Source organism: Chlorocebus sabaeus, chromosome 1 (assembly GCF_047675955.1).
Source record: "Chlorocebus sabaeus isolate Y175 chromosome 1, mChlSab1.0.hap1, whole genome shotgun sequence".
NCBI lineage: Eukaryota > Metazoa > Chordata > Mammalia > Primates > Cercopithecidae > Chlorocebus > Chlorocebus sabaeus.
Window position 1 is genome coordinate 54,236,962 of NC_132904.1, and position 23,798 is coordinate 54,260,759.

A 23,798-nucleotide genomic window follows, 5' to 3' on the forward strand; every position below is an offset into this window, starting at 1 on the left:
TCCCAGTGCCTTCAGAGGCAGACATGGGAAGATCGCTTGATTCTGGAAGTTCAAGACCAGCCTGGCCAACATGGTAAGACCCTGTCTCTACAGAAAAAAAATTTTAAAGTCAGCCAGGCATGGTGGTGCACACCTGTAGTCCCAGCTACTCAGGAGGCTGAGCCAGGATGATCCCTTGAGCCCAGGAGGCAGAGGCTACAACGAGCTATGATTGTGGCACTGCACTGAAGCCTGGGCAACAGAGTGAGAGTCCCTCTCCATACTAAATAAATTAAATAAATAAAAATATCAATCATGCAGTAGGTACCTTATCAATGTTATTTTTAATCTTCACACTAACCTTGTGAGTTAGACTTTGTAATCATGGAGCATAGAGAGGTTAAATAACTTGTCCACGACACACAGCTAGTAGTTTAAATTTGAGCCCAGGTTTGTCTGACTCTTCCAATAGGCAATGCTGCTTCCTCCTGCTTCTACACAGCCCATGTCCCTGCCCAAGATTCCCTTCTGTGTCCCGGGAGATTCTGAGTGCCTCCTTTTCCTTCAGCCACTGTAGCTCCCTGCACTGAAGAGCTCCTGGATAAGAACACAGAGCCCCATGAACATCTCCTCAAGGATCTGGCTCTGAGTTTCCACATAAAAGCATCCTTTCCACAAGAGAAGCAGCATGGTGCTCCTCAGGCTGGACTCTCACCCAGACTTCTCCAGCTCATGTGGCCTTATGCTTGGGGCCAAACAAGGGAAGGGATGAAAATGAAAATGGGAAAAACTGGGTTCACTAAAATTGTGGGACTTAAGAAGTCCAGATAGCAGTATGAGACCCATTTCACAACAAGGCATAATGTCAAAAGGAGAGCTGGCCTCCTCCCTACCTTGTAGGGAACCAACACCTGCGCATCGAGGGCTCAGGAACACAGCCTGGCTCTGCCAGAGGCTCCAGCCCATCGGCAGCACCCTCTGCCAGCAGGGCTAGTGGAGGTGAAAACATTTCATGTGCAGGGGCTCTAGAAGGATTTGGCCCCCCAGGGGAAGTGGCAATAGGGACAGTGGGTACCCACTGCTTTGAAGCTGCAGGAGGCAGCACCAATAGTGGAGGTGGCAGCGACACACTCTGGGGCGCTCGGAGGCAGGTCTTTGGCGAAGGCAGTCGGGTGCTCACAGAGGGAGCAGTGGCAGCACACGCCAGTCAAGGGGGTGGGAAGGAGGAGAAGGAAAATGACAGGCACCCTCTTAAGTTGATGGAGGGACCTAAGAGAGAACTCCAGGAGGGTCTCTTCTAACAAATTACGATTACTGAAATGTCAAAGTTACCCAAAGGTAGGACTGTCGGAACATCAGGGGTGTGTGGGTGCCACTACATTTTCTCCAGGCCATCATTCTTCCCCCGCCAGGCTGGCCTCAATCTGAGGACTCTGTATCGTTCTTTTCCTGCATTGCTAGTGAGAACTAACGAGGGATAGCTTGTAGTGTCCCTAATCTTAGTGCATGAATAGTGAACTGTGTTAAGCTCAGGTGAGAGCCTGCTGGGGGAATAAAGGAGAAACTGCCTTCTTTTTTTGTTTTCTGAGTAAACCGAATAACCTGTATATGTGCACTATTCACAATAGACAAGGTATGGAAACAATCTAAATGTCTGTCAATGGATGAATTTAAAAATGTGAAAAATATATACACAATAGAATATTGTATCTGTATACACACACATACACACACACAAGCATATTATTCAGCTTTTCAAAAAGAAGGAAATCCCACCATTTGCAACCATGTGGGTGAACCTGCAGGACATTATGCTAAATGAAATAAGCCAGGCACAGCAAGACAATGTTGCATGATCTCACTTATATGTAGAATCTAAAAAGGTCAAACTTGCAGAAACAGAGAGTAGAATGGTGGTTGCCAGTGACTGGGGGTGGGAGAAATGGGGAGATGTTAGTCAAAGGATTCAACTTAATATTTCAGTTATGAGATGAATATGTTCTGGGGATCTAATGTACAGCATAATGTATTGTGTACTTGAAATTTGCTAAGTATTGTCCACCATACAAAAAGCTAACTATGTGAGTTGGTGGATATATTAGTTAGCTTGACCATGGTAATCATTTCACGTCAAAACGTCATACTGTATGCCTGGAATATATGACATTGTATAAAAACATTGTATCGAGGTAATGAAAACATCACATCGTATGCCTTGAATATATACAATTTTTATTTGTCAACTATACCTCAATAAAGCTGGGGCAATAAAGAGTAAACTGCATTTGTCACCTAATCAAGATGGCTCTGATCATCATGATGTGAGAATAAATGCTCCGGCTCCTGCCCCTGGAAGCTCCCACCGGCCCAAGCCTAACTGTGTTTTTCTTCTAAACCAGCAGGGTCCTCCTACCACAGGAATATCTCACAGTCCACCCCCCACGATTGTCCTGACTGGGGATGCCACTTCACCAGAAGGAGAAACCGACAAAAACCTGGCCAACAGGTACAGGTGCCTGATCCTTGCATTGTGACGAACAGTATGTCCTAGAACATGAGGATCTGACAGCTATATTTTAAAATAAATCTTTTCTTTTTTCTTGTATCATTTTATTGACTAAACTATAATCAAGCAGTTTTTCAAAATACGAGAGAGAAATTGGAATTTTTCCATTTCTTGGCCTCCCATGGAAATGGCTAGTCTTTAAGAAAAGCATAAATCACTGCAGGGGAGTTCGAGGTCAGGAGTTCGAGACCAACCTGGCTGACATGGTGAAACCCCATCTCTACTAAAAATACAAAAATTAGCTGGGTGTGGTGGTGCATGCCTGTAGTCTCAGATACTCAGGAGGCTGAGACAGGAGAATCACTTGAACCTGGAAGGCAGAGGCTGCAGTGAGCCGAGATCACGCCACTGCACTCCAGCCTGGGCGACAGAGTAAAATTTAGTCTCAAAAAAAAAAAAAAAAGAAAGAAAAAAGAAAGAAAAAAATAATATACAGGCATCTTTTTGCCTATTTTCAAGTCGTGGATTGATTTTCTGAACAAGATGACTGTTCTGTCTTTCAGAGTTCACAGTCCCCACAAGAGGCCTTCTCACCGACACTTGAAGGTGTCCACTGCCTCCCTGACATCTGTGGGTAAGGACCAGGGCAATCTAAGTCATGTTTGAGTAGAAACACTGAGGTCTGGCAGCATGGCTGGGCTTGACCCCTTACTCTCTCCTTCTCTTCAAGGTGGTCCCTCCCTATACGCCCAACAGGACAGAGTAGATCAGCCCATCTGGGTCTAGGAAAAACATATTTAATTCAGTTTTTGTTGCTCAAAAGACAAGACCAGGACACGAAGAGGAAGATGCAGAAGTCAAAGAAAGAAAGAAAGAACAGCTGAGTGAAGCTTGTTTCTGAGGTTTAGGGGACAGAGTCCTCCAGCCTCTGCTAGAGAGGCCCACATCCAGGTTGGAGTGGGTGCCTGAGTGTAAGGGCGGCTACCCTGGTCATCTGCTCATCCCCAGATGGTGGCTCACGATCTGCCCTGGGCTGTTGGAACATAGATATCATACAGAGTTGGTCACTGCCTTAATGCTGCTCATAGACTATGAAGAGACTGAGAAATGAGCAGATAATTGGGACCCTGTACGATAAGGGACTGCACAGAAGAGCTAGGGCAGCCAAGGCAAGAAGGGGACCGAGCAAGTCTCTCTGGGGAGAGGAAGTTTTAGGAAGGTATTCCAGAGGAGGAATACCTTGAGTTGTGCCTTAGAGAGCTGGACAGATAGGCGAGGGAGGAAGGGCATGCCAGGGGGAATATGAAACACACTGAAAGAGCAGGAACCTCCATGGAGCATGTTGCTGGCAACTGAAACTCTGCCATGTGTACCAGTTGGGACTTTTTCAAATGATAGAAACCCAACTCAAACTACCTCACACCAAAAAAAATTTACAAAAGCCAGCGCTTGTGATTTCAGGTAGTGCTAGATCCAGGTGCTCAAAGTGGATTATTAGCAATTGTCCCATTCCATCTCTTGAATCTTTTTTCTTGTGTGTTAACTTTCTTCTTGGCAGACTCTTCAACACATGGTAGCCAACAGCTACCAGCAACTCCAAGCTTACGCCCCATCAGTGGAGAGTTCCTCTTCCCCACATACTCCACACCAGGATTGCCTCTCAATGGCTTCACATGGCCGTCCCTGAGCCAATCTCTGTGGCCAAGGGGATTGGGTTCATTGATTGGCCCAGACTGGTCCACGTTCCCACTCTTGGCATAGGGGAGGGGGGTTAGCTAATGGGGAATCAGAGGGGTTTTTACCAAGTGAAAACCAAGGAGCTGCTGCCCAAAGAAGAATAGAACCTGATGGAAGTGAAATGGGAGCTGTTCACTCCAGCAGGGCTGAAGTGGAGGGACTCGGGAGTATGTGGGGCCAGCAAGATTGGCTGAGACCAGTTTGGGGTTTGGATGCCACACTGAGGAGCATGAGAAATCCCCATAAGATGAGGTAGAGAATGGCTTGGCCAGATGTGGCTCTGATAGCCACTCTGATAGGCAGTGGGGGATGGGACAGAGGGGCTTGCCTGAGGGCAGGGACCTCTTAGGTGGCAGACATAGTTGTCCAGGTAAGAGCTAATGATAGTGAGGCTGAGGCAGGAGAATCACTTGAACCCAGGAGGTGGAGGTTGCAGTGAGCCGAGATTGTGCCACTGCACTCCAGCCTGGGCCACAGAGTGAGACTCTGTCTCAAAAAAAAAAAAAAAAAAAAAAAAAAGCTAATGAGCAAGAATGGAGATGAGGAACAGGCTCCAGAGATGTTTATAGGTAAATGCAGGGAGGACTTGATCAACTGATTGGATGTTGGGGGAGGGAGGAAGAGGGAGAAGTGGGGAATGACTCCCGTGATCCTGAGCAGCCGAGTGAGAGGTGGTGCCATTCACCCACCTCATCTAGAGGGGCAGTTTTGGAGAAAAATGGGCGTCAACAATGTGAGTGGAGGGAAGGTGGTCACGGGGTTGTGGCCGTGGCTGATGATCTTTGGTCTCCCTCTTTTATTCACAAACCTTAAGCGCATTAGCTTGTGAAAGAAACAGACCGGAAGCAGGAATGCACTGGGGGCGCAGATGGCGCCAGAGGTAGGGCTCCTGGGTGACCTTCCCTTCCCAACAGAGTTTAGGAAAATTCTGTGAACCTGAGATGGCTCCAGGACCATTTGTGATGGAGGACCACAGGCCATAAGCCAGAGGGGCCAGGCCTACAGAGGAAGCCACTGTCTGTCCCTATGCGACTCTCTTGATGGCACTGGGCTGAGGTTTGGCTGTCTGGTCAGCTGTGGGCAGAGTCCCTGGAATGAGGCATGGTGTGGCATGGTGTGGCATGGCCTCAGCCTGGGGCCACGGATGCAGTGGCTCTCACCCCAGCTCACCCTCCTTCTGCAGACCCCACGGGGCACATCATTGACCTGGTGAATGACCAGCTGCCAGATATCAGCATCTCAGAGGAGGACAAGAAGAAAAACCTGGCGCTGCTGGAAGAAGCCAAGTTAGTGAGTGAGCGATTCCTGACCCGCCGTGGGAGGAAGTCCAGGAGCAGCCCCGGAGACTCCCCATCAGGTAGGGTGGGCCGGGATGTACAGGTGGCTACCCTGAGCCCCTCTAGGGTGGGGAGAGAAGGGCCTGGCACCAGCTGCAGGGGGCACCTCACCTCTGAGGAGGTTGCCTTGCACTCGCCTGCTCTTCTCAGCAGAGGTAGGGATTCTGTCCCGGGCTCCCTTCCCCTGATCTCTAACTGTGGGTGCTGGGAAGGATCCTAGGCCCTCTGGGGAAGGGGAGATGGTCTACGGGGAATTTCCAGGTTAGAGGAAACGTTTTCCTGGGCCCAGAAATCCTCCTGCTTCCTCTATGCTAGACTCACTTTTCTTCCGGAGCAAAAAGTTGGGCAAGTGTGTGAGTGTACTTAGGAGGACAAGGGGAGCTTTTGAAGTCAGGGCTACCCTGGGAAGTCTAGAAGGAGCAGCCCCTGGAGCTGTACCTGCCAACCAACGCCAGGCCTCAGTTTCTGGACAGTGCCTTGAGGTCAGGCCAGACACGCTGAGGAGTGTGACTCTATCCTCGAACCCCCAAATGGCCTGAGGACACCCCTCTCTTGGGCAGCAGCAGGGAGGAGTTGGGCTGTAACAGGAGCATCATATGGCAGTCCAGCATCAGCCCCTGAGCCCAGCAAGGCAGACCCAGTTCCCAGGGCCTGGGAATACCTAAAAGGATATCTTTGCCAGGTTGAAGTCCTAAACCTTTACGAATGCCAGCCAATTTGTGTCTGTCTTCACAGCTGTTTCCCCAAACCTCAGCCCCAGCGCTTCTCCTACATCCTCTCGAAGCAACTCGCTTACAGTCCCCACCCCGCCAGGTGAGGCCCAGCTGCCCGGGGACTTCCCGCCCTGTCTCTTGCTCTGGGTGGCAACTCAGCCTGGACTGATCAGCATGCCTGCCAGCCTGCAGGCTTCCCCTTCAAGAACTGTTTGGCCCCTTCACACCCACAGCAAGACCCCTCTCCAGGGGGCATTTGCTGGGCCACCCAGAGGAAGCAGATAGACTTTCTGTTAGTGTCTTGGCCTTGTGTTGGGAGGCAGATGTACCCCAGGGTCAGGAAAGCTGGGTGGGAAAGGGGACTAGGACAGCCTCTCTTGCTCAGGGAGGCTCAGAGAAGCCCCCAAGAGCTTATACGGAAAGGCCTCTTTGGGGTCTGACTTCTTCCCTTTCATTAGGCTGTGCCCAGAGCTACACCCTCCAGCCAGCAAGGAAAGGGGGAGAGTGCCAGGAAGGGCAGCTGGCCCTCATCAGTACAGCGGGGCACGCTCAGGTTGGGGCCAGGCAGGCTGGGCCCAAATCTCAGTGCTGACATTTCCTGGCCATGAGACTTTGATTTCTCTGTGCCTCAGTTTCCTCCTGTGGTCTCTGTGAACATTCGGTGAGGGCCCACCTGAGAACCTGGCACATGGGAAGCAGTCAGCAAATCTTCCAGGCCTGAGATTGTGAAGGGAGGATAGTCTGGGGAGGGAGATGTGGTTGAAAGCACGGCTGAGGGCCTGGGCTGCTGGGCCTCACTCACTAGTGTCTGGACCCTTCCAGGTTTGGATGTGTGCAGTGGTCCGCCATCCCCTCTGCCTGGAGCGCCACCACAGGTGACAGGACCCACCCCTCCTCCCTGCTGGGCTGTTTCTATGCCAATGGGTCTCTCCCCTTACTCCGAATACAAGGAGGCCCTTCGTGACCCACTGGAGATGAGGGTGCTGGGTGGAGGGCATGAACACCACTGCTAGGGGGCCTCTTGGGGATATTTCAAGAGGAAACATGGTCTCTTCCCATTCCTGACTGACTCGTGTTCACCTTCTCCAGCAGAAGGGGGATGAGGCCGACATCTCTTCACCTCACCCTGGCGAGCCTGTGAGTTTGAGCTTTGCTCCCTTTTGGATGATTTGAGTGTGGGAGGCACAGTCTCCTAGAAGCCTGGGCTGGCCCCTCAGCAGCCTTCAAGTGTGTGTGTGCATGCACACGTATGAGTGGAGGGTCAGGGCCAGGAAAACAGCAGATTCCCCTGCCCTATAGTGACTAGAAGTCCAAGGTGGAGGGGTGGGGAGGCAGGATTCAGGGGGATGAACTCCGTGGAGGCAATACTCACAGCGCTGACCCCTAGTCAGGCTGCTGGTTGGAGACAAGGGGGACCTCCAGGCCAGGTGAGACTGGTTCCTGTCAGCTCCAGTGGAAAGGGCAGGAAAGCGCCAGCCCCTGCCTAGGATTCTGTCTGAGGAAGCCGGGAAAACCTCATCTCTGTTGATGAGCAACAGAAGCACCCCACCCTGCTCACAACGAGGGGCCCACATGCTCAGTGTTTCAAGCGCAGCAGTAGAATTTAGTGTCACCTGGAACTGGGTCGGGGATACAGTCCCCTGGAAGAGTCTCAGCACACTTGAGGCAGCCACACAGACCCCCAGACCCACGTGCTGCTCACAGCCCAGGTTTCCCTTGGGGAATGAACAAAGTAAACTAACACTGCAGAATCTTAGAGCTTCTGAGCGGGAAGACATCACCTTTGCAAGAATCACCCCATCCAATGATCCTTAACCTCTTTGGATCATGGAACTCTGAGAAATTGTTGAAAGCTGTGGATGCTCTTCCTGGAAAAACGCCCCTCCACACACAGACATACACATATGTCATTTCAGAGGGTTCACCAACCTGGGTCCCTAAGAGTTAAGGGCCTTGCTAAGCAGCACCAAGGCTAGATCTGGGGCAACTGAGTTAGGGCCCAAGCTGCTTTCTATTCAAGTTTCCTCAGCTCCTATCCCTTGGGAAATTCTTGGCTGGTTTTGAATTGCAGGTTCCATTTTCCTGTTTTACAAACCTCAGGCAGAAGCCCTCTCCTTCCACATCATCCACTCATACCCCATACACACTTATACAAATGGGCCCCTTGGCAAGGTGTGTGGGGGCAGAGACTCCACAGCAGAAGTGGCCCCACCTGTTTCCCCTCAACCTGCCCCCAGGGTTCCAGCTCTACCTTGTCTTTTTCAGAATGTCCCCAAAGGGCTAGCTGACAGGAAGCAGAATGACCAGAGGAAAGTGTCTCAGGGCAGGCTGGCTCCTCGTCCTCCTCCAGTTGAGAAGTCCAAAGAGATTGCAATAGAACAAAAGGAAAACTTTGATCCCCTCCAGTACCGGGAGACCACACCCAAAGGCCTAGCTCCTGTCACAAACAGCAGTGGGAAAATGGCCCTGAACAGCCCTCAGTCTGGCCCCGTGGAGAGCGAGCTGGGGAAGCAGCTCTTGAAAACAGCCTGGGAGGGCAGCCCTCTGCCGAGAAGTCCAACCCAGGATGCGGGAGGAGTGGCTCCCCCAGCCCCCCAGGGGAGAAGCCCAGCTGGAGAGCCGATGGGGCCCAAGGCTGGCTCCAAAGCTGAGCTTCCACCCACTGTGTCCCGCCCCCCCCTGCTGCGAGGGCTCTCCTGGGACAGTGGACCTGAAGAACCTGGCCCCCGGCTGCAGAAAGTGCTTGCCAAGCTGCCACTGGCAGAGGAAGAAAAACGTTTTGCAGGCAAAGCCGGTGGCAAGCTGGCCAAGGCCCCTGGACTCAAAGACTTTCAGATACAAGTGCAGCCCGTGCGGATGCAGAAACTGACCAAGCTCCGAGAGGTGGGTTCCTGGGGGCCAGTTGGGCAGAATGTGTACTCCAGGTACCCCCTGGGCTGAAGACCTTAGGGCTGAACAAAGTAAACTTAGGGCCCCTGGCCAGGGCAGCTCTGGCCTGGACTTGGGCCTTGTGGAGGCGTAAATTTTGCCACTCTGAGAAGTCAGGCCTATTTATGTGGCATCTCTTTCCTAAACACCCGTTTTAGGTGCTTTTTATGTCAGTTACCAGGCAGAGCTCAGTCTAGAATCTAGGGGAAGGCAGACGTGTGGAGGGACATGTGGGCCCCTCAGTCCTGGGCTGCTTTCCTCCTCCAACTGGAGTGCAGTGGCTCCTAAACAGGAATCCCCTGATGGAGTGCCCAGTCATGCCTAGGATTAGCTAGCAAGGGTGAAATAGTGATTTCCTTTGCGATGGCCCCAAGCCTTCCTTCCTGATGCCTGTTAACAAAGGCTTTAAGTCCATCTGCAAGTGTGACGGCTGCTCCGCCCATGGTGAGTTTCTTCCAGTGCCCATGGTGTCCCCCCCAGCTTCTGTTGGCCATCAAACCAGGCACAGTGGTCTCGCACGGGGCTGCCGCCCTATGCAGGGTATGGTGGGGCATCCAGAGATAGAGACCAGATAACAGGACAAAGCAATCCTGACCAGTCCTGTCTCCTCCAGAAGGCCCACTTGGAATACAAACCAAGGCACCTGGGTTCCATAGAGTGGGGCCCAGCACCCCCAGAGCGGGAGGTTCCTCCTGGCTCCTCTACAGAGGGGAATGTAGGGCAAAGAAGAAAAGAATGTGCCCGATAACACTCAAGAGGGGATTTCTGTGCTGGCACAGACACATTCCAATGCTGGCCACTATCCTATTCAGAAACCTTCATGATACTCTGAACTGAAGGCTCAGGGGAGCTTTGGCGTGGCTGCTGATGTTAACATTTTACACACAAAACTCTACCTAGTCAGAAAGACCCAACTAACTAGTGGATCAAACAGCACAGGGCCCAGAGGGGTTGCCAAGGTCCCAGATCTCTAGTGGAAGTTGGAGCCAAGGAGCCGACAGCCAGGGATTTGCCTTCATGGGCCTCTGGTCATCAGAGCCTCCTCACTCCCTACACTCCTGTAGGTTTTGCTCACCCAGCGAAGTTACAGGGAACCTGGAGGCCCCGTGTCACTAACCACTACCCTGGCACCTGAGTGCCCAGCCCCTACCCGACTCCAGTGTGCTGAAGCTGATGGGCTGTGGGCCTCTGACTTGCTAAGCAAATGGGTAAAGGGTCTTTGACTATGACTTCCACTTGGATCATGAGCACCCTCTGCTGGCCCCTTCCTTTCCTCCTTTCTTGGGGCACAAACCATTCCCAAGTGCCCGCTGCCACACAGCAGACTGAAGATCCGTAAGTCACAGGGGCAAGGAGCTCTGCCAGGTGCCTTCACTCAGGGCCTTGGTCTGGTGCTAATTGGCTTAGAGCAGGTGTGAGCCCACTTGGGCCGCATACCTGTGGTCAGCATCCCATCTCTCCCTGGGCTCTGCCAGCTGAGGCCCCAAGCCAGCAATTCTCAGGCCTCACTTTTCTGGAGAGTTTAAAAACTCAAGAGGTTCCATAAAAGGCCATTTAGGACCCGAGTGTGTGGGCTAATTGCAGCTCCTGGAAGTGAGCAGTCAGGAAGATCCAGCCAGCCATGAGATCACCAAAGCTGTTTCCAGGAGCAGCGCCATACACACCCAGGGGACCCTCCTGTCCCAGAGCCCTTAGTTCTGCCCCTGTATGTCCTTTACAAACCTCAGCCACAGTGAGGCCAAGCAGTTCATTTACCCTGAAGCCCACAGACTTGTTTAAAAAGACCATGCCAAGGGTAGTCCCTCACCTGTGGAATGTGGTGCTGACAGTAGTGTTTCAGGCACCTTCACGGACTGGGAGAGGAACTGTTTCCTGGTGCTTCTCAGGCCTCACCATGGCCATACCTGCCCACCCACCTCTCAGGCTGCCCCGCTTTCCCACCTCAGATAGTGGTTACAGAACCATAGACAGAGCCAAAAGAACAACCCAGCCCAGTGTCATCATCTGAAATGTTGTCTCTTTCTTTTACCACAAAGGAGCACATCCTGATGAGAAATCAGAACTTAGTGGGGCTCAAGCTTCCAGACCTTAGTGAAGCGAATGAGCAGGAAAAAGGTAGGTGGGATTGGGGCAGATACTGTCTCAGCGAGTGCTGATTTATCTGTGCCAGATCAAGGAAGGTGAATGTGTAAACACAAGACTTCCTGTGTCTTCCTCAGGAAACATTTGCAGGTGAATGAATGAATCCGATTGTGTCTTCTGCCCCCTCAGCACCTCCAAACCTGCCTCCTTCCAGCCAGCCCCCAGGCCTTGCTGCCAGCCATCCCTGAGCCCTGCTGGCATCTAGTGGGCCTGGAAGGGTGCCTCAGGCCTGAACTTTTGACACTTCCTGTTCCTCGTACACCCAAGAAGCTGCCCAAATTGAAGAGTTCCTCTTTTCCAGGCATCACGGCCATCTCTTGCTTTCTAATCTGCTGTCACCACAAAGTCCATACCCCAGCCCTGCCCTGCTGGGTAGCTGCAGGCACCTTCCTCTGAGCCTCTGGTTCCCCGCCCACCTCCTGCCAGAACCATCTTCTGAAAATGAGGCTTCAGTCCCCACCCTGCCTCCCTGTCTGCACTCACCTTGCCGATGTTCTCAGTAGGGTTCTGATCCCTCTATATCTGGCTGGGCAGGTCCAGCCCTGCTCCCAGTGCCCCCAGCACCCTTCCTCGGCCCCGTTCTCCAGCATGAGTATGTCGAGCCCAGCTATTACTCAGCCACGTGACCCGGGCAAGCTATTCAGCCTCCCTGGGCCTGATCCCCGCTGCATGTAAAACCGGGCTAAGAACAGTACTTGCCTTCTTAGGTGATTATGGAGATTAAAGCAGCTAATATCTGTAAAGTACCTAAAACAGTACCTGGTATATGACAGGTGTTATCTAGGTGTCAGCTATTATCATCCCTAAAGAAGAAGTCCCCAAGGGCAGGAGTGTGTGTGTGTGTCCACTGCTTACAACAATCCCTGGCACTACTAGGGCCTGCATAGGTATTTGTTGAATGAACTAATGAAATTGTATGAGATGTGGCGGGGGGCTAGGTGAGCCTGTAATCCCAGCACTTTGGGAGGCAGGTGGCTTGCTTAAGCTGAGGACTTTGAGACCAGCCTGGGCAGCATGATGAAGCTTCATCTCTACAAAAAATACAAAAATTGCCCAGGCACGGTGATGCACACCTGTAGTCCCAGCTATCCGGGAGGCTGAGGTGGGAGGATTGCTTGAGCCTGAGAGGTCAAGGCTGCAGTGAACTGTGATCGTGCCACTGTACTCCAGGATTTCACTCTGGTGTACAGAGTGAGACCCTGTCTCAAAATAAAAATTTTTAAAAAGATGTGACAGCAGCGTTGAGATAGGTATGTGAAAATCTGTAATTGTAACCATAGTGCCGTGAGGTGGACAAAGAGGCATGGGCAAGTGGAGAGGAATGAATGTTTCCAACAGGTCAGACTCCTGGCTCTTCCCTCTTCCCTGGCCACTCACCCTCTTGCCTCTGTGCCTCTGTCCCCGTGGCATCTCCCTCCTGCTGGGCTGTTGCCTTCCTCTCTGAATCTATGATACCTATTCCTTAAAGCAGTGGGTTAGTCCCACCAGCTCTGCAATCATCCTCCTTTCTTGACTTTCTTTTGTATTTTACTCTATATACTATTCCCTTTTTCAGAGGGGGTAGGGGACTATTGTTTATTGTAAATATATATAACTTTCAACTTGCCATTTTAGCCATTTTTAAGTATACAGTTCAGTGGCAGTAAGTACATTCATGTTATGCAACCACCACCACTATCCATTTCTAGAACTTTTTCATCATCGCAAACTGAAGCACCATACTCATTAAAGCAGTAACTCCTTATTCCGTCCCTCCCCAGCCGCTGGTGATCACCTTCTACTTTCTGTCTCTATGTATTTGACTGTTCTAGATCCCTCCTAGAAATGGAATCATACAGTATCTGTCCTTTTGTGTCAAGCTCATTTCACTTAGTAAAACACTTTCAAGTTTCATCCATGTCACTTACTCCTTTAAATTCAATCTTAATTAATAAATTGCCCATGGCATTTTCCACAGTATAAACCATTTTGCACCTCTGATTTTATGTAATCTTCCCAGTCAGCTAAGAGGAGCAGGGATTCTTGCTCTTATAGTTGAGGAAATTGAGGCCCAAGGATCTCCTGACTCCAAATCTCATGGTTTGGCCATCTCATGAACAGTTTTACAACTTATTTTAGCTGTACAACATTTCAGACAAGCTGATTTGTAGGAGACCAGTGTGTTGGGGAGACACAAGTGGGGCTGCTCTAGTTGAAGGGGATAGAAGGGCTTGGATCCTGCATCTTCTGAGACTGTGGGCCCAAGGTACCTCCAGGGACCCAGGCTTCACAGAGCACCATTTGAAAATCCTTGCCCCGCTTCAAGCTGCTGGTAGCCAGTCTCAGCATAAGAGCCCTCTGTTTATGGATGCTTGTGTGAATGTGTCCAGGATGTCACTAACAATGGTGGAAGCCCCTAGTCTGAACAATAGTAACTTACACCTACCTATTTATTCAGCTTTAGTAAGAAGGTTCCCAGAAGTAAAATTTCAAACAGTATTTTTCCCAAGGGCTAAATGTTTTAAATAAATTAACCATCTTTAGAGGGATCTTTTGAAAATGCAGTATATACCTCTCTACTTATAATTTTAAATTTACTAAAGCATATTTAAAACACTGGAAAAAAAACAACTTTAAAATTTCACCCACAACCCCATAAATTCTGAAAAACAATTTTTTTCCTTTGCAATATTTGCCTGTATTTATAATGTTTTCATTTGATTCGATGAATAGATATGGCTTCTTTTTCTTATTATTTTATACTCAGTAACTTCTCCTCAGTTACGATTTAATGGGTGCATAATTCCTTTTGTATTAACATATCTGTTGTTCTTTGAACTAGGATTAACAACACTAGTATAAACAATTATGGACTGTTAGTTGTTTTTCTTTCTTCCTTTAAATTATTCCCTTGAGATAAATGTTCAGACTTGAGAATCACAAAGTTAAAGAGTAGAAACATTTGCATTTCCCAAATTACTTGCCATGAATAATGCTACTGACAAAAACTGAATGGACATCTTTCTCTTACGTGTTACCCACACTGGTGTTTGCTTCTGCTCCTTGTTATTCAGAATATATTAAGAATAATCAGTAATTATTTGTTATAACTTTATTATTATGTGTGAAATTTCATTATTATTTCAATTAATTTTCTAGGAAGCTCAAACTTAAAATATTAAAATAGTCATTTTATTTTCTTTTTGGGTGAATTAACTTCTCACTTCTTTGCCCGTGTATCCATTTGGGTCTGGGGTTTTTCATTGATTTATTTGTTTTTTGTTGGTAATATATGTAAACTTGATATATTATAGATAATAGCCCTTAATTGGCTTTATTTCTTTTTGGGGTCTGTATTTTAATGTATTTTCAGTCTTTTTTTTTTTTTTTTTTTTTTTTTGGCTTTTTAGTAAGTTTTGTGTTTTTTTAGAGGAATTTTAAGGAGTTTATATAATCATGTTTGCCTATCTTTCCCTTTGAGAAGTCTTCTATTATTTCAGCCATTATAAAAATACTACTTCTCCCCAGTTGTAATAATAGATCTATTTTTTACTAGTTTATATTTATTTTGCTAATACCTCTGAAACTTATTTTAATATATATGTATTTTAAGATTTAAGGTCTTTTTACCTCAATAATATTTTAATTGTGTTTATAGTTCTCTTGTGGCTTAGTCATATGTTACATTCTTTTTTATATATACACCAAAAACTAGTTCTGGGCTCCTGATTCTGTTTTATTGGGATCAATACCACCCCATTTTAATTACTGCTGCCTTATATTTTAGTGTGCAATGGGGTTAGTTTTTCCTCATTGCTTTTCTTTTTCAGAATATTCATTGATATTCTAGATACAGCGATTCAGTGCAAAATAACAGAGCAATTGGACTACAAGTCAGGAGATCTGAGCTCATGTCCCAGTCCAGACACCAATTAACAGAGTCCTTAAATGTGTTCCTCCACCTCTGTGGGCCTCCATTCCCATTCGAAATGTACACTATTTTGTATAACATTCTAATTGTGTTTGCTGTAAACCTACACATTGAATTCAGAAGAACTGTCTAAGTTTTGTTTGCTTTACAGTTTATAGACTTTTAAAGTACTTTGCAGACATGTAGTTCTCATTCAGGCACATGGTTTGTTCCTCTATTAATTTACATGTTTCCTTCTTTCTCCTCTATTGTATACATCTTCCATCTCTCTGACTGGGGCACATTCTATGTAGCTTTTTGCTTAAGACTCTTTTCATATTAGATTTTCTAGCTAATAATTTGTGGCATAGGTGAATGGTGCTTGGTGTCATACATGTTTCTTGCATAAAAAATATTGTTACCAAATGGTAGAGTAATTACTATAGTGATTAATCAGTATGATTATTATTACTAGAGTGATTACTACATGCCAGATACTGTGCTAAGTGCCTTCTGATACCTAATGCTCACAACAATCTTGGGAGGTGACCTTATTACACTCATTTTATAAATAAGGAAATCGAGGTTTGGGGAAGTTAAGGTCACGTGGTTATTAATTGCTAAAGCCAGAACTGGCACCCAGATGTGTCTAACTTAAAAGACTCTTGACCACTTTTCAGAACACCTTTCTTTTTCAAATTCACAATCAAACCATCTGTTATTTTTATTTTATCCAATTCGCCATTTGTCTTAGTTGTATGCTTGTGTGTGTGTGTGTGTGTGTGTATTTCTCAGTGTGTATCTGTATATGTTTTACTACTTTGGCAATATTCCCTAATTCAATAATGGTGATAAGGAGAACATGTGCCTTGATTTTTTTTTTTTTTTTTTAAATGGAGTCTCGTTCTGTCACCCAGGCGGGAGTGCAATGGCATGATCTCAGCTCACTGCAAGCTCTGCCTCTCACGTTCATGCCATTCTCCTGCCTCAGCCTCCCGAGTAGCTGGGACTACAGGTGCCCGCCACCACGCCCAGCTAATTTTTTGTATTTTTAGTAGAGACAGGGTTTCAGCATGTTAGCCAGGATGGTCTCGATTTCCTGACCTCATGATCCGCCTGCCTCGGCCTCCCAAAGTGCTGGGATTACAGGTGTGAGCCACCACGCCCGACCTTGTTTCTGTTTTTAACTGAGTTGTTTTTTATATTTTTCTCTCAAGCATCATGTTGTATCTTGTTACTAAATAGAGGCACAATTTCAATTTTTATTTTATAATTATACACTAAAGTATATGAGAGGTAATATAAAATATTAAAATACAGAATTTATACTTTTTATTTCTTTAAGAAAATATTTTTCAAGTTTCAAGATATATGTTGAATTTTGTTAAATGTGCTATGGATATCTACTGAAAAAATCATGTATTATATTTAATATATTAAATATTTCCCATATATGAAAATGATTTTCCATAGAAATAAACCCTTGTGGTGTGACAATGAAACTCATTTGATCATAGTTTATTTCTTTTATATGTACTACCAAATTCTATATATGAGTATTTCTTTTAAAGTACTCTGCAACTTTCCTGCATTAGTTAAGATAACATCTAAGTTGCTATAACATAGAGACCCAAATACAATAATGTATAGGAGAGAGAAGATTGTTTCACTCTCAAGAAACAACTCCAAGGTGAACTGATCAGGTTAGCAGCAGGCAGTGCTCCATATGATCATTTGGGGACCCTCACTCCTTCCCTGTTGTCATTTTGCCATGCCCTGAGGTGTCAGACTTGCTACAAGGTCGAAGCTGGATTATGGGCAAATCTGGCTTCTCATGTGAGGGAAGGGGAGAGAATGGAAGTCCAAGCTTCCTTTCTTAGCACAGGAGTTGCACACACCCCTTCAGCTCCCACTGCGTGGGTGATAAGATGGTCACGTGTCCATACCTAGCAGCAAGGGAAGCTGGGGAATGTGGCTGCTGGTGGGGCAGCTGGCCCTATGCCCAAATTAAACTCCATTCGCATGGAAGGCAGACAAGACATGTTGGGGGATGACTAGGTGCTTCTGTCGCATTGTCGTTTCTACTGAACAACATACTGTAGACAGTATCTCATTTAAAGCATGTGGAACTTTAAACATTTTTAACTGTTTTATTGTAGTATGTAAGAAACACTGTATTATTTGACCTATCTCATTAATATTTATGTTATTTCCACTTTTTTCTCTATTAAAAACAATGTTATGATGAATACACTCTTACATAGATCTTTATAGAGATCTGTTTTTTCCATGGGCTACTATTCTAGAATTGCAATTGATTTATTAAAAGTATTTACTTTTAAATATATATGTGCATACTGCCAGATTAACTTACAAAAAATATACCAATTTAGACATCCACTACCTACAGCAAAACTTTATTATCCAATATTAATAGGGCATAAGATGGATCTTAGAAGTAAAATTATCAGTCAAATGAATTTGATTCCTATAAGCACCAAATTTTAAAACTAAAATTAACCATGGTCAGTGTCCAACAATATATACTCCCTCTCATTTTCTGTCAGTTCTAGGGTCTGGATGCTTAAGAGCTCAAACTGCGTCACTTACCAGCTGCAAGGCCTTGGTCAAAGTTCTAATTCTCTCCACACTTCAGTTTGTTCATCTTTAAAAGGAGGTTAATAATAGTACCTACTTCACTAAGCTGCTGTAATGTTTGCATGTGATACTGGTCTTTATTCCAGCAGGAACCTGGCATACATTTTCATTTCTGTTATTTAGGTTGCAGAACTCTATCTTGCCAGCCAAATGGATATTTTCGTACACTGTGCTCCACAGTGCTAGAGATGTGGTGGACAACCCTCTGTGTTTAATGAATACTTGCAGACTTGTGACTTTCTTTTCTCATATTCTGAAAGCCCCATCAAAGAGCCCCATTCCCTCCCATACCCAGGATAAAAGGCTTTGGGAGCATTTTATGAGAGCTGGCTCAGATTATGTTTATAGGCTCTAAATACAACCCTGCATATGAACTCGTGGGGAAAACTCCAGTCTCTTATGATGGTTGTTGGCTGTTCCTTTGAGAAATGGGAAAAGATAATTATCAGAACATTCTGGAGTCTGAAGAATTTTGGCTCTGCTTCAGTTTGTGAGGACTGGGAGGCTCATTTCTGCGCGGCATCTAGTCTTTCCAACAACACAATCAGTTCCCTTCTCAGAAACTCTATTGTATGCTGTTTTGATCTTTGATCATTTGCAGGTTATTTCAAGCCAAAGATGTGAGACTGACACTGGGCCAGTTCTTAGGTTGTGTGCTGGGGATGCATTAAGTGGAAAGGGTTCAGGCCCCACCATCAGGGAGAAGGCCTTGTCCCAGCTACCATTATCAGTCCCCTTGGCTATCGCAACAGCCTGCAACCTGATTCCTCTCCCTGCATTCCCAACCCCCAACCCAGCTCACACCATGGCCAACATAGCAGCTGCAGGGATCTCTAAAAGGCAAATCTGTTTCAGCATCTTCAGAGGCTTCATTCTGCTCTTAGGAGGAGCACTTGAATCCTCAGTAGAACCTGCAAGTTCCTGGGTGGTTATCCCCACCCACTTCCCCAGAATATTCTAGGGCCACACTCTCTCACTCACAATATTTTGGCCTGCCTTCAGCAGCTCATTCTTTCCTCTTCTTAGGCATGGCACATGCTGTCTTCGGCATGGAATGTTCTTCCTCTCTCCCTCTTTGCCTAATGAACTCCCACTCAATCTTTAGATATCTGCTCACGTCACTTTTCTTGGGAAGGGTTTGCTGGTACCTTCAGATCCCTTCTCTTTTGTAAAATCTCTCAGTGTGAAATTGTTTGGATGTTTCTCTGATTAATCTCTGTCCCTCTGGACAATGAGCTCCAGAGGATGTGGCATGTCAGTTTTGCTTAGCATTGTATCCTTAGCTCCCAGCTCATTGCCAGGGACATAGTAAATACTCAATAAACATTAAATAAATGTGTGAACAAATGAGCTCACCTTCACTGTCTAGGAGAGGAAACGTAAGGATAGACAAAGTCACTACGATAAATTATGATAAAACTTTAACAGGCCGTAAAGTACCTAGGAACAAAGAGGAAGAAGCAGCTAGCTCAGTGGGGTTGAGTCAGGGAAGGCCTTCAGGAGGAGCCACCTTGATCTGGGGAAGAGAAAGTCATCCCAAGCAGGGCGACAGCAGAAGCAAAAGCATGTAGGCATCTTTTAGTGCTTGGCATACTTCAGGAACAGAAGGAATGTCATGTGAACTAAGTGTGAGCTACATGTCCCAGAGAGATGGGCAACACGGTGGGAACAGTGGGCTGGCACCAGGGTAAGAGGAGGCTTTGAAGGCCAATTAATGTGTTTGAATTTCATTTAGGACACTTTGGAAAGTCAGAGAAGCCTGCAGGTAAGGAAACATCAGGATCAAATCTATATTTTAGAATAATTATTCTGGACAGATTGTGAGAGCTGGCCTGAAACAGGAGAGGCTAGAGACAGGGAGACACCAGGTAAAAGGATAGGGAAATAGCCTGGTGAGAGGTAATGAGGTGGTAGTGAATGTGGACACGACAGTTTGACAGCTATTGGAGATCAGCTTGTCAGGACTTGACGAGGAGATGGAGCTGAGAGGCAGACCAGGAATACCACCAGGTACCTGTCTGTATGGCTGTGAGGGTGATGAATTGTGAGGCAGGAGGAGGAGTTTGCTTGAGAAGGAAGACAGTGAATTTGAGTTTGGACATGTCAAATGCCCATGGAAAACAACTTGAATGCAACAGACAAACGTGGTTTTGCATTCTGGCTCTACAGCGATGAGCTGGACCCTAGAAAATCACTTTAACTTAGCTGAGCTTCAGTTTCTCCAGAAGATGCATTTCATAATACATTCTTTGTACTTTTAGAAACCAATTTCTCTTCTTTGGAGGAAGCAATTACCAAAATTCAGCAAGTCCTACAGTTTCACTTCACTTCAAGTTCAATTAAATTCTAATACTTCTAATTTCAAGAAAGTATATCTAGTAGAATCTCCCTCTTTTTCCCTTGCTACTTCTGTATTTGTGGATAAGGACGTGTTTAAGCTATTTTTTATTTGCAGGACTATTGTAAGAAGTAACAAAGTGTATCTACTGCATAGTTGATGTTCAGTAAATGGTGGCTCTTGAAATGATTTTTTATTCTCCTTATTCAGGTGGCAATATCTAGGAGGTAGTTGGCTATCTGGACCTGGATTTTGAGGGACACGTAGGCTGAGGCAGAGAAGTACATTGCATGGACAGTCCTTCCAAAACCCCCAGTCTAGACTCAGAGCCTCAGGTCTCGGGCAGGAAAGAGGCCTCCCTGAGAAGAAAGAGGTAAAGAAAGTTTATCCCCAACTAGCAGCTTTGACTTTCAGGAACCATCCTGGGACTCAGAGCATCTTTAACCAGAGCCCCAAAAGCAATTTTTGCAAGTTGCTGACATGGTCAGAAACAAATATTTTCATTGGAATGAGATAGTACTGGGAGATATATTTGAAAATAATCGTATTACTTTTGTTGAAAGTGGCTTATCTTCATATCTAAAAATTCAACCAATAGTGAAAAATACAAGGAAGAAAGTAAAAATAGCTTACACTAAATACCTCCTTCCCCACAAATACAGAAGGAGGAAGGGAAAAAGAGGCAGATTATGCTACGTATACTTTTTTGAAATTAAAAGTATTAGAATTTAATTGAATTTGAAGTGGAACTCTAAGACTTGCTGAATTTTGATAATTGCTTCCTCCAAAGAAGAGAAATTGGTTTCTAAAAGTACAAAAAATGTATTATAAAATGCATAAAGGGTTTGCAGTTACTGAGGTAGTGTTTTTGTACTATATGTTTTAAATTTGATCTAAACTTTGGACCTGGCATTTGTTTTAATCAGGTATGATATGACATAGAGACCTGCAAATGATTCTCATGAAGGAATAGGTTTGTACTCACAGATGCCTAATAGCAGGACATGTGGCACATCACACAAAGCCCCTTAGGGAAGGACCAGGGTGGGTCAGAAGGCAGAAGTGGTGAGGGGAATGATGGCCCCAAGCCTCTACTGGGGTTTTCTTGGGAAGGAAAGGTAGAGGCAGGGTAGGTACCCTGAGTATGTTTAGAGTTGGCTAGTGTGAATAATTTTGGCAGGTTCTAGGCCCCCAGTTGTCAGTTACTGGCCCTGGGGTGATTTAGGGGGAGTATTGGCTTGGTGTGTGAGAATTTGATAAAGGCGATGTTTGCAGGTATGGGTTCTGTATTGGTTGGTTTGTATTTCAAAGATGCACTTGAAGGAGAGTTGTTTCCTAACTCTAAGAATCAGCTAGCCTTGAGAGGGGCTGTCTCTCCAGGATTAAGGCATCAAGTGACAGAACATCAAGAATACAGAAGATAAGAATATTTAGTCACTACAGTGGTACCTACTGACTTCCTGCAGGAAAAGATGAGAATGGCCGAATATCTTCCCACCTTCACGTTTCTTCCTACCTCTCCATTTCTACCTCTACACATCTTGAATTCTTCTTTGTACATCGTCAAGGTTATAACATTTACATTCCATATTCTGTAATTATGGTTTCCACAGTTATTTAGCCTTAGACTTAAATGTAAAAGGATCTCACATTCACCACTGGTCCTTTTACCATGGTTCGTATTTCCCAAATTTATTCTGATTTATGTCTTGTTTAGCTGGATTTTGTTTTCCAACAATTTTCCGGAAAGAGTTCAGAGGTGCTATGTTCCCTGAGTTCTATCACATTTGAAAATTTTGTCTTAATTATTGAAGGACATCTTGCATGGTTATAAAATTCTTGGGTGACTGTTTTCCTTGGAACTGTGTAGATGTTGCTCCACTGTATTCAAAGTTATGGAGAAGGCTGGGACCAGCTGATTTCTAGCACCTCTTAATCTTCACTTTCCCTTGTAGATGTCTGTCTTTTTTTTTTGTATGAAGCATTTGAATATATTTTTCAACATGGTGTGGTCTGTCAACCCGAAACGTTCAACTTTCCCCTCAAGTGAGGAAAATTTTTCTTCTGTTATATCTTTGAATATGTCCTTTGTTCCATTTGTTTTGTTCACTACTTTGGAGACGACATAATGCATAGATTGATCATCAGTGTCTCAACTCCAGGTCCATTATTTTATCTCTATATACTTCAATCTTTCTTTCCTTCTTTGCATTCCTTATGGTTACCCAATCTCTACCACCCTCCTGTAATTCCATTTGAAGCTATATCTGCTTTGTTCCTTTATTTTTCCAATAAATTGGTTGGTTGTATATTTCCCAATTTCTTGATTAGTCCTTTTATTTTGGTCTTCAATTTGCTTCCTTAAATAGCAATCATCTTCCATCTTGCATGATCTTCTCATCCCAACTCTAATTTCTTAATTTTTTTTCAAGTTCTTATTTTTTCTAGAGTCAAAGTATTTATGGTATATATTTTGCACAGAAGTGTACTTTTGCATTTTTTGATGTGTTTCTTGCAACTATGTTTCCATCCTGACATCTGTCTCCTTCAAGTTTCCCTTTTCCTTCCTTTCTACCATCCTTCCTCTTTTGTCTGTAGTATTTTTGTATAGTTGCCATGCCATCTGTTTTCGTTTTCTTTCTTTCTGATTTGTACATTTCTACCTTGATTCCTTTTCCCTAGATATATTGTATTGTAAGTTAATTTTTGTTGACTCCTTCCCACCTTAGCTGAGATCTCTTTGCCTTCCCTTTAGTGCTTTAGTTGAGGATTGTATATTTTGTGTTTGTTTTGTTACTGCTTGGGTGGTGGGGAAAAGGGGAAGTTAAGATAGAGCTGTTTGTAGAATTGGTTTCTGCTCTTTTTCCATAACTCTCTTCATAGTCCAAAACATGAGTTTGTTATACCAAATTGGGGGCATATCTTATTCCTTTGGAGGTTGGTTAGTAGTGGGTTTCAGATTGTTTCACCAATTTGGGTTGGAATTGTAGAGACAGGCTGTCCGTGGGTTTATTTTCCAGATTTGACCCAATGCTTCCCAACAGCCTCTCACTCCTCTGCCAGGAAAGGAAGGGAAAAAAAGACAATTCCAAGGAGTTTAGCCACTGGTTTTCAGGAGTTGGGGGAGAACATGGTATTTGGGGCTTTCCATGTGTCTCCTGCCATTCACTCCTTCAGAGGGGCATGTTTTATTTACTTTATCTTTAGTCTTCCTTCCTTATAAATCCCTTCATATCATTCAAGATAATCCACTCCGTGCAATCATTCTGACTTTCCTCTTTTCTTCTCATCAGTAAGAAAAGCAAAATGGCAGGCAGCCCAGGCGGTTTTTTTTCTCTCTTTGAAATGCTGGCAAGATGGAATGGCGAACCTTCTATTCTAGGGAAACTTTCTGAATCTCCTCTGACAACTGCCTACTTGCCCCCTCCATCCCTTTCCCTCTCTATTCTGTGGTATTGCACTCTTTGTAAGAATTTTTTCTCTCCCATCTTCCTTTCAATACTGTTTCTTTGGAGAAGAAGAAAGGGCTATCATGGGTGGAAGCCCTACATTTATTCCTAGTCATGTTTAT

At 45.6% G+C, this 23,798-nt stretch overlaps 1 protein-coding gene across 12 annotated transcripts in view; it reads left to right on the forward strand.

The window, feature by feature from the left end:
• Positions 1 to 23,798, forward strand: part of IRAG1 (inositol 1,4,5-triphosphate receptor associated 1) — a 118,136-nt gene that overhangs the window by 55,617 nt on the left and 38,721 nt on the right. For 6 of the 12 annotated variants that reach the window (XM_008006874.3, XM_008006829.3, XM_008006804.3 and 3 more), the window contains 8 exons: positions 2,379 to 2,485; positions 3,049 to 3,119; positions 5,406 to 5,579; positions 6,295 to 6,372; positions 7,095 to 7,147; positions 7,362 to 7,409; positions 8,538 to 9,155; positions 11,237 to 11,315. In XM_008006874.3, the coding sequence (XP_008005065.3) occupies positions 2,379 to 2,485; positions 3,049 to 3,119; positions 5,406 to 5,579; positions 6,295 to 6,372; positions 7,095 to 7,147; positions 7,362 to 7,409; positions 8,538 to 9,155; positions 11,237 to 11,315 (1,228 nt within the window). The remainder of the gene's footprint in view (positions 1 to 2,378; positions 2,486 to 3,048; positions 3,120 to 5,405; positions 5,580 to 6,294; positions 6,373 to 7,094; positions 7,148 to 7,361; positions 7,410 to 8,537; positions 9,156 to 11,236; positions 11,316 to 23,798) is intronic. The other 6 variants (XM_008006824.3, XM_008006860.3, XM_073018322.1 and 3 more) reach the window with 5 other exon arrangements.